The sequence below is a fragment of the Rhododendron vialii genome, chromosome 9a (assembly GCF_030253575.1).
Source record: "Rhododendron vialii isolate Sample 1 chromosome 9a, ASM3025357v1".
In the NCBI taxonomy this organism is placed as follows: Eukaryota; Viridiplantae; Streptophyta; class Magnoliopsida; order Ericales; family Ericaceae; genus Rhododendron; species Rhododendron vialii.
The window spans coordinates 25,144,493-25,163,127 of NC_080565.1; the positions used below are offsets into that span (position 1 = coordinate 25,144,493).

The 18,635-nt window shown below is 40.8% G+C and overlaps 2 protein-coding genes across 2 annotated transcripts; both read right to left on the minus strand.

Annotated features, from left to right (window-relative positions):
* Nucleotides 1-1,358: 1,358 nt before the first annotated feature.
* Nucleotides 1,359-8,462, minus strand: LOC131301855 (cell number regulator 2-like). The gene is made up of 4 exons (XM_058328336.1): nucleotides 8,159-8,462; nucleotides 4,165-4,236; nucleotides 3,835-4,047; nucleotides 1,359-1,735 (listed from the first exon to the last, which is right to left on the minus strand). The coding sequence occupies exons 1-4, from the start codon at nucleotides 8,322-8,324 to the stop codon at nucleotides 1,659-1,661; spliced, it is 528 nt and encodes a 175-aa protein (XP_058184319.1). The 5' UTR covers nucleotides 8,325-8,462; the 3' UTR covers nucleotides 1,359-1,658.
* Nucleotides 8,463-11,098: 2,636 nt separating this feature from the next.
* On the minus strand, nucleotides 11,099-17,627 carry LOC131301856 (endoglucanase 8-like). The gene is made up of 7 exons (XM_058328337.1): nucleotides 17,364-17,627; nucleotides 16,756-17,163; nucleotides 15,478-15,570; nucleotides 15,112-15,273; nucleotides 13,494-13,605; nucleotides 12,654-12,817; nucleotides 11,099-11,700 (listed from the first exon to the last, which is right to left on the minus strand). The coding sequence occupies exons 1-7, from the start codon at nucleotides 17,586-17,588 to the stop codon at nucleotides 11,377-11,379; spliced, it is 1,488 nt and encodes a 495-aa protein (XP_058184320.1). The 5' UTR covers nucleotides 17,589-17,627; the 3' UTR covers nucleotides 11,099-11,376.
* Nucleotides 17,628-18,635: the final 1,008 nt, after the last annotated feature.

Here is an 18,635-nt window from a genome sequence, read left to right on the forward strand (position 1 = left end):
AATTTCATTCACGGGTTCCCTCCGCAGACCATACTCCTAATTCAATTTAATTTTCTACCTGGTCTTTCGAGATTTTTTTATCAATCGATAGAAGAGATCATTTTATATCAGATATGAAGTATAGACACGAAACAATCAAGCCTAACAAACTAAATCAATTCAAGAAATAAGCTCATTATAGGTTAGAAACAAAGAAAAAAAAAGGAAAAGTTCTCTAAGGGAAGAACACCAATACGCAAGAAAAGAGACTCGCACTCCTGATCTCCTAGTGAGATGTAAAAGACCTGACCAACTGAACTAGCCCCAGTTAATTGCCTTCAGAGGATATTGTATTTTGTAGTCAACTTGGAATTATGCAGTACTCCAGTATTGGATATATACTAAACAATGAGAATGAGGAAGAACTGTCTCTGTAATCTACTACTCCTTCCCTCCCAAATTGGATGGCAACTTTTTATATCCGTGCTAATTTTAATTCCTTATATCTTTCAATATGGATCTCAAAAAATATGCAATATGAATTTTGTTTAATAGTTCTCGATTAGTTCTGTTATACAAAGTTTTCAAACTCATGAAAAAATATTATAGATTGAAAGATATAAGCGATAAAAAATGACACGAGTTTCAAAAAAATGTCTTCTTTTTTGGGACGGGGGAATATTACGTTTATGGATCACTTACACCGATGCTCATGTATTCCTACAAAATCTCAAAATCAACGACTCCATTTACCAAAATACCACATCAGTTTATCTGTGGTTATACACTTTTGTGGAAATCCAGAACAAATAGAAACCTTAGTGGGGTGTGTGCGTGTGGTGGGGGGCGGCAGTTTTGGATAAGAAATTGGGTATTCGCGTGCAGGGCCGGCTCAGGGGTAAGCCCAGTAAGCAAGTCCTTGGGCTTAGACAACCAAATTTCTATTCAATTTTCCCTCTCATTTTCTTCAAATTGAAGATTTGGAACATTTCCCATAGAAATTCATAGTGTCATACTTGAGTTTATAACTTTTGTATAGCGATTCATAAGCGGATGTTATGAATTTTTATCTTGAAGCAATAAAATTGAACAATATGTTATAAATTTCAGTTCGCCAATGTTATGAATCTTTATACAAGTGTTGTGAAATTCAAACAAAATATATGATACGAATTTTCAACAAAAAGGTATAAACTCGTACCGATTCAAGTGGTGCATCCTTCAATATTTGATTAATTTATCGTTGCATGCGCATCTCCGACATCTGACCGTATGATCAATTTATCGTTGGTGTATTCTTCATTTGATTTAGGTGTGTTATTCGTCTCACTCGTGTGAGATAGACCTTGTTCAGTTGTATTAGATGCACACACTGAATCGTAATATTTATTATCAATGAAACTTGTATTTTGTCTCTAAAAATGATCTGAGTGGTGATATACCGTACACACACAAATAAATACAATTTTGTAACAATTCGTAAATACAATTTTGTAACAATTCGCATATAAACTTCGATGATTGGAAAACAAGGACCCCAACAAATGTGCAAAAGAATATATAAGATAAGCAGTGTGAAAGTTTTCACTAATAGGCCATCACAGCTAATTTGTTGAACCCCAATTTTCATCACAGAGAAATTGTAGTGATCCGATCGACAACCCGAGTAATCACCCTAATTATTTGGCCATTCCTCCTTCAACCACCGGTGCCATTGTAATGCCATAATTCTGCCTCTCCGAATTTCCTTTCCAACCTACAATCCCGATCGAAGACCAAGGCCAAGTTTAATTAGTACATTAATTAATTGACTCTAAAAGAAGAATATATACATTTTTCACACATAGGTATGCAAATAATAAAGTAGATCTTTGCGATGCAAACAGGACAGGAATTCAATAATCGAAGTAGGCCTTTCACACCAAATAAACTTGTATGTGATACAAGAGTGGTACAATGTTTATTTGGGCGACGCGTTCTAATTTATGCGAATAGTTGGGAAAGTGTTGGCAAAATAAAATGCTACACAGACAAGAGTAGAACTGCCTTTATGTCAGAAAAACTATTCCTCAGTAAAAAAAAATATATAGGAACTTCAAAAGATAAGATTTTTGTCAAAAAAGTTTCAAAAAAAATTCAAAAATTATTAACTTATTGATATTCTAGTTACTTGCGGGTAAAAGTTTAAAAGTTGTTTGACAAGATGCATTCTTTTTTGTTTTCATTTTGTGTGCTACTCCACTGGACAATGTTTTAGGACTAATAGAGTACAATATTACTTCGGAGATGCTTTCAAATTTATGCAATTTGATGGGAAAGTGAAGTGAGGTGTTTTCAAATTCATATTACTTCCGTCCCTTATTTAGAGTTTAGTATTTTATTTTGGGCTGTCCCTTAATAAGTGTCCATTTTATAAAGTTAGTAGGTAAAAGTTGGTGCATTGTCTATTTTGTCCCTAAAAATATATTCAATTTTGAAAAGTTAGTGGGTAAAAGTGTAATGATGATGGGTAAATAGGGAAAGTGGAGGAAAAAATTGATGTGAAAGATATAATGATGATATATCTTTTTAATAAGTTGCAGTTACGAAGCAGAACACTTAAAAAGTGACGGAGGGAGTATGATTTGGCGGGCAAGGTTAGTACAATAATCGCAGACCCTGACCCAAACCCAATTGAAGTGAGGTACGGTGGGTGTGTGTAGTCTGTTCACATGAGGGGGTCCTTATTTTAGTTAAAATGCGGACCTTCCTAATTCTCCTCTTTCCCGATTGAATTTCGATGATCCAAGCCGCTCAATGTTATTAAAACGTGATTTTAAGGGTACTATGAAGAAATCGGCAAAAAAAAAGATCAGTAAAGACTTGATTTGAGCAGTTTTTATTTGAACTGTTCAATAAAAAATTGTTCGGAACTGTTCGGATGAAGCCTATCCCGGTCTTTTTTTTTGCCGATTTCTCGTGAGTATCCTTAAAATCACGTTCTGAGCATATTGAACGGTTCGAATCATCGCAATTCGATCAGGAAAGAGGGGCCTATATTTTAACTAAAATGAGGACCTCTGCATTTGAAACAAACCGTGTGTATGTGTGTGTGTGTGTGTGTGTGTGTATATATATCTTCATGTTACTGCATTACTATTGGGTTCCCTCCTTGGTGGAAGCTCAATATTTTGTTAGCCCAATAATATTTTGTTTGGCTCAAAAAAGTTATATTTTTGTGGGCTAATTTTTGTGGAACTTTCTACACAATAACACATGACTTGCACATGTGTTGTTAGAGATTACTTAGCTTCCCTCGGGAGCTTATTGGTGGTGTTATCTGGAAAAAAGAAAAACCGAGCAGTGCACTGTGTGTGTGTTTCGTGAGTTCGGTGGAAAAGGGCAAAAGCTCCGAGTGCAGTTTTCGCTCCTAATCTCGGCATCTTGTACGTGCTAATTTGCGGCAGATTTGGTCCAGCTTGGTCTCTCCATTTTAGGTCTGTTTTGGAGGGTTTTGGTTCATCTACATTTGGTGAGGTCTTCTCCTCTTGCTTGTTGTATTTGTTAGTTACACCTTAGGGTGTTTGTGAGATCTTAAATCTCTTTGTAAATCTATTTGTAAGATATTTGTTGATAGTGAAATCAGACTCATGTCTCATGGACGTACCTCACATTTTTTGAGGAACCACGTAAAAATTCCTTGTGTTCTGATGATCGTTTGCTTTGTGGTTTGCTCATTTTGAATTATATTCGTTGCATTTATTCTCTTTCTTTTGTGATTTATTTGTGGGAAATTCCGCATATTTTTCTCAACAGTTACATTACGCTAACAGAGAGAGAGAGAGAGAGAGAGAGAGAAAGAGAGAGAGAGATTACCTTCGCTCATGTTGAATCCACGATTTTTGAGCTCGCGATACTCTTGACACAACGCACATGACTCGCAAAACCAATGGACACAACAATCGGCACAAGGGCTTTCGCTCAACTTGTACTGCTTCCTCAGCTTCATGCGATAGAAGCATGAGTAACAGCACGCACACCCCGTGAAAAATCCTATCAGTGTGTATATTGCTGCACTTGCTCCCCAACCTGCGCTCATGCAAGTACGATACACCCAAAATCAATGCCACCCATCGCATATATTTTCTATATATCCTTATTAACGGTGACCTAAAGAGTGTTGCTACATCCATTTCTATTACTTACTGATTGTTCCTTCATCTACAATCTCTGCAATTTGCCCGAAAGTAATGCACGGACACCAGCACGTTATACAACCTGTAACAAAATCAGAGCTAAATAAGAGTAACGTACAATAGAAGTCTTGTTTTATGATAACTCATGTGTCCCGATTAATAACTTACACGCACCTCAACTTAGTCCTGGGAGATCACTCTCATTACTACTACATGGTACAATTAAAGTCAGATCAAAAAGAGGAACTTACAGCATTTTTTTTGGGGGGTAAAAACTTACAGCATATTCGCACAGCCAGTTACCATTTGGTAATATTTTCTATGATAATGTTTCGTACAGTTGCAACTCCTATGATGTTCCTGTATATTTCGGCGAGCCCCTAGCCCGCTTAAGACCAAACATAATGTTTCTGGGTGCAAAATTTACACAACAACCCCCCCCCCCCCCCCCCCCCCCCCCCCCCCCCCCCCCTCCCCGATTGCTCTCTCCTTTCTTCCTTCTCCTCTCTCTTTGAATAATGAACTTTCCCTTTTGCATTTCATCTCTGCTACTCATGGTTTGAAGGCGTTTTTTTGTCTCCGATCCATATTTGGGGGGGGGGGGGGGGGGGGGGGGGGGTGGGGGGGTGTGGGTGTGTTTTGTTGTTGGTCTCTATACCTCTACAGCGACGGATATATATCTCGCGACGGTTTGGCCGACGATTAATGAACTGTTGCCTTAGCGACGCTTTTTGTGTTCTTTAGTGACGCTTATGATCATTGCTAGATCCCGATTTTCTTGTAGTGAGTTTTTGGGTTGTAGTGGGAGCTGGTAGTAGTGGGGCCATGGTGAGAGCTTGCGGATATGGTGGAAGGGGTTGTGGTGGTGGTAGATTTTGGTTGTGGGGTTGCGAGGGGCTTTGGTGGTTTTGGTGGTGATGGGGGCTGTGGTGGCTGTGGTGGAAGGGGTTTGGGTGTCACGATGGAGAAGGGTTGGTTCTGGGAATTTTTCGGTATCAGCTTCTAGGTTGTCGCCAGTACTACTAGATGCTTTCGATTTTGGGCCTAACGACAATGATAGCCTGAACATGGCTCCCGCTGGTTTACACTGTTGGGTGTTTTCGGTTTTGCCCTAACAGTAATGTGGAGTCATGCGCTTGTCTGTTGGTGGGTCTACGGGTTTTCCCGTCTCCTCCCTTCGACGTCTTGGGTGATCCTTTGCTACCATTGTTGGATCTGTGATTCAACCAAAGCTTTTTCAGAGATTTCTCTTACAAGTTTTGTTGGTGCAAAGACCGTCGGGTGGCGTTGTTCTGTGTTGATGGGGTTGCTTGGCGACCTCGTGGTCAGCGGTGGTTTGGGTGTGTGTGTGTGTTGGTTTCTTGGTCTCTATACCTCTACAGCGACGGATATATATCTCGCGACGGTTTGGCCGACGATTAATGAACTGTTGCCTTAGCGACGCTTTTTGTGTTCTTTAGTGACGCTTATGATCATTGCTAGATCCCGATTTTCTTGTAGTGAGTTTTTGGGTTGTAGTGGGAGCTGGTAGTAGTGGGGCCATGGTGAGAGCTTGCGGATATGGTGGAAGGGGTTGTGGTGGTGGTAGATTTTGGTTGTGGGGTTGCGAGGGGCTTTGGTGGTTTTGGTGGTGATGGGGGCTGTGGTGGCTGTGGTGGAAGGGGTTTGGGTGTCACGATGGAGAAGGGTTGGTTCTGGGAATTTTTCGGTATCAGCTTCTAGGTTGTCGCCAGTACTACTAGATGCTTTCGATTTTGGGCCTAACGACAATGATAGCCTGAACATGGCTCCCGCTGGTTTACACTGTTGGGTGTTTTCGGTTTTGCCCTAACAGTAATGTGGAGTCATGCGCTTGTCTGTTGGTGGGTCTACGGGTTTTCCCGTCTCCTCCCTTCGACGTCTTGGGTGATCCTTTGCTACCATTGTTGGATCTGTGATTCAACCAAAGCTTTTTCAGAGATTTCTCTTACAAGTTTTGTTGGTGCAAAGACCGTCGGGTGGCGTTGTTCTGTGTTGATGGGGTTGCTTGGCGACCTCGTGGTCAGCGGTGGTTTGGGTGGAGGTTGAGGTTGCTTTTGATGGGCTTTTTCGCGTTGTTGTCATTTTCATGTGTTGTTGCAGAGCGTTTCATTTCTTGGGTTGGTCCTTAGAGTAGTTAGCAGTATGAGATTAGCGGGTAGGTTGAGTGTCGACTGTGATGCATTTTTGTTTTGATATCTTATACTTTTTATCCTTTTAACCTTTGGTTAATAAAATCTTTCTTTGTTGTTCAAAAAAATTTGTTTCCGCTAAATGGTATTTTAGTTAACGGTCTTGCTATTGTCAGTCCACTGGGCTGACAATAAGCATACTAAAAGACAAGAAAAACACGTATTTCTGTATACTTTTTATACCTTTAATACACATTCACACACTCACTATTGTCAGCCCATTGGGCTGATTTTAGAATTTTCCTTTAGTTAATAGTATATAAGAGTAGAATGACTTGCCTACAAAACCGTTAAAACATGGGCTTTAGTTTTCTCTTTTTAAGTTTGATGGTGAGAGGCATACGGGCCAGTTTACGCACACCTCAACTAATTTCCTCTCCAATCCAAATAAAGACAGATCATCAACGTTGAAATTAGGGGATTTAAAAGAAGAGTGCTGCTATATACACCGACCGGCCGGGGAGGGAAATCGTACCGACGGCCGCGCCAGGCCGTCTCAGGCCATCGGATGGCCGATCCGAGCCGTCCAAAAATTCTTTAAAAAAAAAAACCGAGGGACAGATCGCGGGAATCAACGGCATCCGAGGTGTATAGAGTGATTGATCCGAGCACCCCTTTTTCGTGTATATACACCCCTTTTTTCGTGTGTATATATATATGATTTTTTTAAAAAAAAATTTAGACGACTCGGATCGGCCGTCCAGTGGCCGAAGACGGCCTGGCGCAGCCGTCGATACGATTTCCCTGCCAGCCGGTCAGTACCTATATCTTTAGCGTTAAAAGAAGGCTTTTAGTCAATGGGGAAACTCACCCTGAGTCCTCCGTGCCCAAAGGGCCAACAATGAATCATCTCCTTATAAAAAGGCCTAACAAAAGAGAATCACCTCCGTTCAAAGGGAAAATGAAGGTTCAGGATGTGTTTTGATAATTAACACCCATTAAGGACACTGAGAACATTTGTTAATGTTAAAAATATTTTTAGCAGGTATTAATTATCAAAACACGTCCTTAGCCGCACATCATTTTCCCTCGTTCAAAATATCATGTTCCAATTTGGATCATGTTGAGTTATTTTGTAGTTGGGCCATTGTGTAAAAAAGATAGGCCCAAGGTCCAATATCACTTTGATTTAAATATATATAAAAAAAAGGTCCATTATCACTTAAAAAAAGGGTCCATTATCATAAGAACGTACGAGTATAAAACATCACATGTGTTTGAACTATCTAGAATGAACGAGAAAAAGAAACAGTGTCTCTCTCCTGTTCTTACGGGAAATTAATTTTTTTCAAGGATATTCCAGGCCAGTTTGTGCGCCATTTCACATGCTTAAGCTTGAAGTGAGGTGACTCTAAGAATTGTAAACAAAAAAAATCAAATCTGAAATCTTAGGATAGAGCAAACACTTAAATTCCGGGCCAATACTAGGTACTTGGCCAACACCTTGAGATTACAGGAAATTAATTTGCTTGTTTAGTTCTTAATTACTCCTTCGTAAACCTATAGCCCAAGCAAGGAAAAAAAAGAAAAGAAAAAATAGAAAGACTCCTTCATCAATCCTTTAGCCTTTTCTTTTTTTTTGTTTTTGTTTTATCTTCTTATCCATACAAAACTGAAGACCAGCACGGTCATATAGACTTTACATAGGAGATCGATGGTTAACCAACTGCCAAATAATTGTGGTGGGTCGGGTAAAAGTTTTTGAACATCAGAAATTTACGCAAAGAACCATACGGCATCTACGAAAAAGGGATCAATAACAGAAATAGATAGATCGAGGAAAAGCAAACGTACAGTTGGGAACATCATCAAAGCAGCTGAAGAGGCCGGTGGACCACGGGGCCTCGGTCCCGGGTGGAGTTTGAACCGGCGGATTTCCGGAGATTAGTTGTGGAGGATCAGCCGAGTGTTTTTGATAATCTATATCAGTAGCAGTACTACTTGAGTATGAGGAATACATCGTTGTATACCCTTACTTCAAAAAAATTCTAACACGATGAGAAATATTGTTATATGATGCTTATAAATTTTGCATAAATAGAGAGAGAGAGAGAGAGAGAGAGAGAGAGAGAGATTGAAATGGACAGATTTGGAAGGGAATGTTGGTTGAAAAGTCAAGCACATGGCGGATGCCAGCATACTTGAAACGTGATCCAAAACACAGAAGGAAAGCTTTGACACGTAACCCCATTTTAGATGTTTTTCCCCATCTCGCTGGAGTTTCAACCAAATTTGGGCTATTCCAATCTAGCCAGGTGCTAACTCCATCTGAGGATTTTAGTGGTGCAATTAAGCTAGCTAGCTTTGTTAACTGATTCCACTAAATAATTCAGATTACTAACTTTATTAATTTGACCTTTCGATATTGAAAGATGTCATCCCCCCAATTGGTTATACTTAGCCACATGGTGCTAGCATAGTGGTTATAGAATTCTGGATTCCATTAGGGAGGTCTTGAGGTCAAACAATATTGCTCCATTCAAAGGTGGCTTTGTAGCCTAACTTCTTTTCAACAAACGTCTCTATGTTTTTATTTGCACATGCAGAGACTGAATCACAAAGAGTTAGGCTTTCATAAGAATGAATCCAACCAGGGGCATAGTCGCACAGGCTCTTGTCGGATGTCAAAAGTGATTCCACTATCTCTATACTCTATAGATTTTCAGAGTGTGCATTTAGTGCAAAATGAGCTCACCTCAAGTCATAGTCTAGGACTAGGACTAAATTTTCTTAACTCATGCACCTTACCTCTATTTTCATAACCACTCGTATTAATGCAAAACCGTTTTGGTGTGGGTCGTGTACGTACCTAGCATTTTAGGTCTGAGCTTTTTGGATCCTTAGTGGTTGTGGTAGGTTTAATTCAAATAAGATAAAAATCACTATGCTCTGTTTAGAAATCCCTTTGCATTTGTTTTCTGCCAAAGAGAAAAAAAGAAAAAAGAAAAAAGAAAAATATAAAGAATGGAGATGGAGATGGAGATGGAAAAAAGCACAAGGAGGCACAAGGAGTTTGGAGGGGGAATGGGCAATAATTGTGTTAACACTAAACCCACAGGTATTTTCAAAGCCCCACCACTAAAACACTGGACAAAAAGTGACCTTAAAAAGCATGCAACACATGGTTTCCGGTCATTTCCAGAGTCGATAAGAACACATGACGATGCTTATTGCTCACATGGTGGGCTGTATATATGTACGTACCACCATCCAAAGCTTTTCTCCAATTCAAATTGCACTTTTGAAGTTTGAACCATTCCCATTTCCCACCATGTGCCAATCTGACCCCACGGATGACGGATATCTTCCTTTATAATGTTCGTGTAAATGTAACCTCTCTTTTTTTTTTTAATGGCAAAAAAAATTCATTAATCTCTGAAATTATTACAAAGATTAATAGAAATAAGAAATGATGATATCAAATTCCTAACCTGAGACCCAAACGATCTACAATGCTAAGAATAATCATATGCCCATCCGATATCCATTCCTCAAGTTTAGCAAGCAACCAAACACGGAAAATCAATTGGAACAAAAACCCACACCCATAGGCCTAAACGCCCATATAATTAAATGAAAAACCAAACATCAAAGGACCTAAAAGCCTAAATAATAGGACAAACCCAATCAATATAGCTCAAACAAAACCCTAGATACTGCTGACAAGATCTACCGCCAATACCTCCATCGTCCGCCGCCAGCCACCACGGCAAAAGGATAGCACCACCTTCAGCCACCACACCAGACAGCCCGGAGAGTCACCCAAAAGCTGCCGCCACCCCCACAAACCATTAGGCCAAGAACCGAGTGAACTCAAGAGAAACATTGGTGGAGACACGCAAACCCAAGCAACCACATCCCGCCGAGCCGGCCAAGCTGTTAGGCGAAACCGGAAAACCCCAACAGGTTGACTGGCGGCCGACCAACACAAGGATGAGAGAGGGAAGGCGGCCGGCGAAGAGAACCAATGGAAGAAACCAGTAGAAGAGAGGCTGAACAGCAGCAGCGGCAAGGATCAAAGAATCGAGCTCCGGAGCCAACGCCGCCGCAAAAGCCCCCAAATTGTCGTGAACCTGCCTAATCACAGATCCCAAAAACGATTGAAAGCCTTCATCGCCGTGAACCCACCACTACAGATCTGCACAGCCCCTCACCACCGAGCACGAAGCAAATGCAAGGGCTGACAAACGCCACGCGCCACCCAACCATCGTGAGCCCGCCGAGTCGCAAGCCCCAAAAGCAGATGAGGGCACCGGCAACGGTAAACCCACCACATCTGATTGCCCAAATGCGTACACCTGCAAAACGAAACAAAAAAGAGGGAAGGCAACCCGGGGGAGGAGGGTGGAGACCGGCTCCCCTCCAGGCAGCAGATCTGGATGAATCGGGAGTCAAGTAGAGCACTTTCTTAAGCCTTTGGAAAGCCGGGCTTCGTGTAAATGTATCCGATGATCATCCAACGTTGGAAGTAACTTAACAAAACTAGCTTCATTACGGCGGATCTTCCCATTTCAAACCTTGAGTTTCGTTAATTCCATTTTACTTTTTATAAGAAATATTGTCAAATGCAGCGGCCAAATCGAAAGTCACAGAAAAATATTCATTCATCCCGTTAATTTTTTTGAATTGAGAAATAAGGAGATGATTTCGCAACCTCATCCTTCCCAACTTGTTCTTTTTTCTCAAAAATTGCAGCCATCAATTTTTAGTTGTTTATCACCACATACTCAACAATAGGGCTATATTAGTGGTTCACTTCTTATACCTCGTCCTTAACTCAGAACAAGAAAATCCATACATACACATAGATACAAAACCATTAAAACTAGGTAGGAAACTAGAAATTACACTTTCTCTCAATTTTTTTCCCCTTCTAATTGATTGGCCACAAAACAAATCTTAATTCTCACCATAATAATAAAAATAATAATAATAATAATAAGTAGGGTGACCTTAGCCCACCACTACTAGTAACATTATCTCCTCTTCTACCCACTCTTTCGGCATAGAAATCAAGTATGGGCCGAAAAGAATGCCAAGAGGCCCACCAACGGCGCGTTTATGTACGTTGTGGGCTCGGACTCCTGGAAGTAAGGCCTCGAGTCCGGGAAGGAATCTGTGCTGTTGGGCCCACCCACAACTGCTCCGACTAATATATTCGGGTTTGGATTCGGAGTTAGGTAGTATAGAGACCCGGCCTTGCACCCGATGTGGGCCGGGTGGGCCGCCACGGATGGGAGTGAGCTGCCCCGATGGTGTATCCTTCGTGGGTAGCGTCCGCCGTATCCTACCATGTACGACATCCTCATTGGATTATCCCCTAGAATGTAGTCCACCTGCGTAGGGAAAGCAACAAACAATAAGCATTGTTAATCAGTAAAGAGTGTATTTTGCTTTTATCCCTCAAACTATATGCATTTAGTCTATTTCGTCGCTAAACTATTTAAACGACAATTTTTCCCGTTAACTTTCTAGGTAAAATTTTGTCCAATTTCGTACGATTTTGGACAAAATATTTTGCAAATCGGAAGCTGAGGGGACAAAATTGTAATTTACATAGTTAAAGGATGAAGTTGAAAAAAATGGAGAGTTTAGGGGATAAAAGCGAAAAAAAATCATCAGAAAACTCATAATGTCGTGTTTGCAACACCAGATTATTTTCGACAGAACAAAAAAAAATTGTTCGAATTGAGTCAAAATTAAATTTATTTAGATTATGACTAATCAATTTTATTCTTATGCTAAGGAGTAATTTAGAAGGAATATTTTTCGGGCTTTGCTCCAAAACATATGTATAAATTGTGCCCGTTTTAAACCTTATTGAGCACATTTGTCACAGCAAAATTCAAGTTGATCGAATACCAGTTGATAATATTTCGGGATATATTTGTTTTGAGATAAATGTGAAATAGTTTCTTCTTATGTTCCCAGACAAGTATATCCTAAAATCATATCAAACGATATTCGATCAAAATAATTTTTGGCGTAATTGATAGTCTCAACGACGTCTAAAATATGAACAGCTTGGATCAAAGTGGTCCCGAGAAAGGTCCACAAACGAGATAACTAGACAGTCTAGCTAGTCCATCTTCACGGCCTGGAGAGGACCTCATCCCATATGTCTACGGCACTAGTGGACCGCATATATGCCCGGGCATTACACCTGTGACCTGTGGGTCCATCCCTTGTGGACTATTAGGAGACAAAAAAGATGGATTTGTAGCCGTTGATTGTTTTAACGGTGATGTGGATGGGGGTATACGGGAACAAGGGTGGGACAGAAAGTTACCTGACGTTTGGCAAGCTGTTTGAGGAGAGCAGGAGAGACTGATCGCCCTTCACATGGCACGATATGGTTAGAGTGGCTCAGATAATTAGAATAGGCCAGCAGTAGGAACGACAGAGACGTTACATGCTGCATGTTACTCCCTCCTGCTTTGAAGATCAGTCCACCTTTTTGTCCCAATCACGAAAATTCACAAACCAAAAATGATTCATTATCAGCGGAAAGATAACGTGCCATAATAAAAAAAAAAAAAACAAATGAAATACACAGATACGGAACATTATTAGCTTACTTTGATTGATTGAGATACAAGGCTCGGTTTAATTAGCTACACGAAATGGCCAAATGGGGTATAACTATTTCAATCTCTTCACCGCAAAAGGGAATTTTGTGTTGTATAGAAATAACAAAAAGGATATCCTATCCCTCTGGGTTGTGGAAGTGTGGTAATACATGTGGGTTCACACTTTCTGTTTCAATGCCAGGAAGTGTTGACGAAGTCTGACCACAAGAAAGTAATTGCTTTTGAATCTCCTAGTTCTGTCCAGAAGTTAATCAGTCGAGGACGTAAATTGGTCCGAACATCCTTAACCATCGAGCGAAAAAGAACGAAAAAAAAAGGAATGAATCCTTTTTTTAGGTTCCACATCTCTGCTTTGCTGGCGTGCTGGAGTATTAGTTTATCCCCTTTATCCAATGGGCATTTTTTTTTTCTATTCTTGGTCACGAGTTTATCCAATGGATGGAGTGCAGCAAAAGAAAAGGAACCAACAATACGACAAATATATGTTCAACATAAGGCGTGGTGAACTTGATTCTGCTATAATTTCTAAGAAAGTATACCTGGAGAGTATTGAACTTGAGCATGAGAAATTCCAGGCAATATAGAACAAATGAAGCCATCCGCGTTGTTTTGAAACGATCTAAGATCATCTGCTCTTCCCATCAGCACTTCCTGTCGTGGAATTTCACATTTAGAAATAACCATTTCGAAAAAGTCTAAATATAGACACACAGGTACATAAATTAACATTGCAAATACTGATACACCCATGTGAGTCCTTGGTAAATGCTACTTCCTCCATCCCATTTTATTTTTCTTTTTTTATTTTTCGTGTCGTTCTTGAAACGTTTATATTTTTCAATAATGTTTTTCGTAATTTTAACTTTGTATCATAGCACCAATTGAAAACTATCAAACAATATCCATATTGTATATTTTTTGAAATTCATATTGAAATATATAAGCGATTGAAAATTGATACCAATGAAAAAGAAAAAAAAGACAGAGAAAATAGGACTAGATTATAGCGTACATACATAGGTCAGACCTAAAGGAAATCTAGTAATTATAGCTTAGTTCCATTTCAGGACCCACAGCTGTGTAAAGCTAGCTAACCACAGAGATAGCTTTAACAAATTGAAGTAAGGTCAATTAAATGCATGATTTCATGGCTACGGAATCTGCAGCCCACAATTAGGAGACTGATGAGAGAGAGAGGAGAGGTTGCAATCACTTTTCAGCAAAAAAGTAAATGAACTGAAATGATATTAGTAGAGCTGAGGATGGCAAGAAACTGTGGCACCACGCCTTTTTGCACATGCATGCAGCAGAAAACCCACATGGTTTGGGGCACCATCATTTTACGAATTTCCCAAAAATAAATCAATTGCCCTATTCATAGAGGCCACAGCCCTAATTGGAGACATTAATTCAATTCGAGAGATTTCCAAGAAAGAATTTTGATCTGGTGAAAAGATTCCATTTAATAAAGTCATCCGATACCATGAAAGGAATTATATCGAATTCAAGAGAAAAAAAAATGTAAGTATCCGTCAAGAAAAAAGATGAACAAATTAAAGAAAAAAGAAAACTTTTCTAGACTTGAACATCATGCTCTTAAAACAAACCGTAAAAACGGATCGAAAACGAGTTCGAGCGACATTGCAAGCCAAAGATCAATAAAAAAAAAAATTTGCACATTGTTATTTTGTCAACAAAGCAAAAGTGCCCACAGGAAACCCACAAAAGCATAAACTGCAATCATATGCAGTAATCAACTCTTTGTTACTGAACAAAAAGAAAAATAAATCAACTCTTTGTTAGACTATTTACTCTGATTTTTTACTATTTCCCTTCCAAGCAATTAAAGCCCGTCCTTTGTGGGACCCCGCTTCAATACAGGAGATATCCATTCCGTACCATGTGATTCGCTGATAATACTATATAAATCTCTACTACGGAGTAATATAATAATGAATCAAGCAATCCAAAAACAAAATAAACAAGGACAAGAAGAATATACTATTACTGCCCAAGAGGGGAGACAAGGATAAATTTTAGTAGAGACAAACATTCACAGTAACGAGTTACTATTGTATGGGGAAAGTAAAACAAAGGTTCCCTTTTATCCGGGTTTTAATTAAGATTCAGGGTTAAGGTTGGAGGGGGTGAGCTAACCTTGGAAATGAGAACATTAATCCCGGCGTGCTTGTTATCCCAACCGAATTCATTGATAGTCTCCCCTGCTCTTAGGATCACCTCGTTATTCACTATGTATTCTCTGTACTCGCGCCTCCTCGATGCTTTGTGCAACCACGCCGCTCCCCAAAGCAACTCATCCTACACTATTAGTATTACGTTACACACATTTTGTAAAAATCAAGAAAATCAACGGCTCCGTTTTGTTCAAAAAGTCTACAAGCAAAACTTTACAACAACTTCGTCTGGACCCGATCGATACATGTGGATCCACGTGCATCGAAATGTTCCGAACACAATTGTGTTTGGAATTGTGTTGTGATGGCAGGATTGCTTTATCTTTACCTGGTAACCGTTGTTGTCGCAGTAAAAAGGGCAAACACCAGAGCGGAGGCTGTTGCTATACGCGCCACGATGCATGTCAGCAAACTCGAACACCTGCCAAGCACATGGCCGTTTCACACAACGGTCAATTGATACGTACGTACACGCATACATATAATACTCTGTACCTATACCTCTTTATATAAGAAGGCCTTTTTTTATGCAAGAATGCAGGGAAGCATGTTTTAATAGTAAATAATAATTCACTAATAAATAATAATATCAATACCCAACCCATGGGCCATGTTAAAATGCAAACCCAACAACTCATGCATGCCTTCGTTATAGCAAGTTTTTAATATATTTTTTCCCCTATAACGGATGCTTGAGCCAGTTTGCGCGTACGCACCTCGACTAATTTTGTGCCTCAACATTAAACTGGATAAACCTCTAGCGGTCTCAAGATTTGGAACCTTTTCGAAACTTTGTTTACTATGTAGGACCAAGAAAGGGGGACAACGGGTAGGAGAAAATGAGAGGAAAAATACAATTGATGATTTTACATCCGTGTTATTTTTCTTGCAGTATGTACAAATGACTCCGAATGTCCACAATGCCCCCCTATTAACTCCCGAAAAGTGTCGCAAACTCACATGTGAATATAAATTTTGACTTGTTCAGTGCAGGAATGACAAATGTACACACTGTTGGAAATCTTCCGTGACCAAATGTCAGATCATATGGGAAATAATTCCCTAAAAAATTTTGTTTTTAATCTGGACCGTTCAAAACACTTTTGGACGGTCTGTATGTGCCGAGTGGCACAACGTGCTACCCACCCGACACTGAAATGGGTTTTATCTCAGAGTAATTAATAAACTACAGTACTAGTAAAGTATCCCACGAACCATACTTTTACTACTCCGATTTTCCATGTACTATCCCTATTAGATCAGAAAATTAACACGGAAAAGCAGGAATAAGAAGCCAACTCTTTTCACTCTCTTGATTTCTCATTCACATGACGGCCATAAAAGATCATTTCTGAGCAATGCACATGCATACATGTATGTAGCATTTACATGCATCATGAATGTGAAGAGTGACTATAGCTAGGTCACATAATTCACGTGCAGAAGTGCGAGCGTTTTTAAATATATCTTAAATTTACTAAAATTCAAGATGAAAAAAATGCAAGCGCAGTACAAAAATTAAGAACAAAAGCGCAGAACATTTTAAAGAATTATGCAGAAAAACAAACAAACTGATGTGGGGTGCCCACTGGATAGCAAGACGTACCTTAACGGCACGATCGAGGAGGAGGCGAGAGTAACCAGGGTCACGTGACCTGAACACGATGGAAGCAGCAGCCAATGCAGCGGCGGTTTCCCCCGCCACGTCGGACCCCGGGTGGTCCCTATCAATCCTGTACACCGTCCGCAGCGTATCCATGTCCTCGGGCCTCTCCCAGCAATTGTGGTCCGAGAGCGGGTCGCCCACCTGGACGAAAACCACGCCCGGCACCGCCGTCGCCTTCAGCAAGTAGTCCGTCGCCCACCTGACGGCCTTCAGGGCGTTCCCGAGCTCCGGCCCCATGTTCCTCCCGAAGTCTATCACGCTCCACGACAGCAGCGTCGCCGTGAACGCCATCGGGAACCCGAACTTCACGTTGTCCCCGGCGTCGTAGTAGCCCCCCGTCAAGTCTACCTGTTCGAAAGAGAGTAGGAAAATTAGTGTGAATTAGGAGTGAAGGGAATGCGGAGTCAGGGCTGCAAATGAGCCGAGCTACGGAGTGTTGGAGCTCGCTTCATAGCTCGTCTCATTCGACATTAGCCTGGTTCGAGCTCGATTACTTGGGCCGAAGTAATTGAGCTCGGTCCACATTATGCGGTGGTGGAGGGATTTACCCCGGCGGTGGCACCGTCGCGCAATGCGGAGTCTCTGCGCCACCGGATGCGTTGGTCCGGCGGGAGAGGGCCGGATCGCTGGCCTTCGAAGAAGAGGATGCTCTTCCGGAAAGCGTCGGAGTAGTCGTGGCCGTAGCCGGAGCCGGAGGAGGAACTCAGGGAGAGAAGCAGAACGAGGAGAAAATGCGGTAATTTCGCCCGAGAAATGCGAGCATTTGGCGCCATTTTTCCCACTCCTCTGCTTTCTGGCTTGCTTGCTGGTTTAGCAAAGTGGGAACCGGTTGTGGTTCTTTTTATGAGGAGAAAAAATCGTTCATTGGATTCGAAGGAGTGGGCCAGGGAATGGCGGACACGTGGGAGGCTGTGAGTGGATAGAGTTGAGATACCGATGACAGCAGGGTTTGACCGGTTCGTTGAGGGTTTTGACGGGTCTTATTCGGGTCGGGGTTGAGGGTTTTTATGAGGGTCGGTACTCGGTAGGGTATCTCACTGGTTCCATAAATAAATAAATAAATGAATGAGGTTGGTTGAGTAACCGTTTATTGGTGGTAAACACATGGATCGTCTGGGAAAGTACTGGACGGTTTGGACCCTACCTAAGGAAGAAGGGACCATGATTTGCCTTGAGAGCTCTACTTGCATACTTGGTCGAATCATAGCCGTTTGATGCGTACAACTTTTAAAGTCTCGATTGCAATTACTCCACTTATTAGTATGCCCACCTCACCTCTGCAAGTGAGTTTTTTCCTCTCTCTCTCTCTCTCTCTCTCTCTCTCTATAGGATGTCAGTTGTTATTAATTGAAGCTGGAGTTACTGTTGAACACTTAACACTTCTCAAGGAGAAGTTTTTCAGTGCCGAGGGTGGGCACGGGCCACGAGGTGCCGAACATCATCTCAACCGTCCAAACATGTTTTAGACGGTATAAATTTATTTGGATAATTTTGAAGTGTAAAATTACCAAAACATTCTCTCAAGCCTAAATAGATCTGGACCGTCTAAAACAAGTTTGAACAGACAAGATGGTGCTCGGTACCACGTAGCCTGTGCCCACCCGTCACTGAAAAATTTCTCCTTGAGAGTTATGGGTATAGTCGGCTTTTTACATCCTTGTCTTGATTGCTTGTTGACATATTTATTTTCTACTTCGTGGTTGTCCAAACACAGTGATACATAAAAAGAAAAAATTTCATATGAAAAGAAGTTCAGGTGTTCGAAACCATCATCCCTCATGGAATTGGTTTTGGAAAATTTTCGGCATGGAGTACATGCA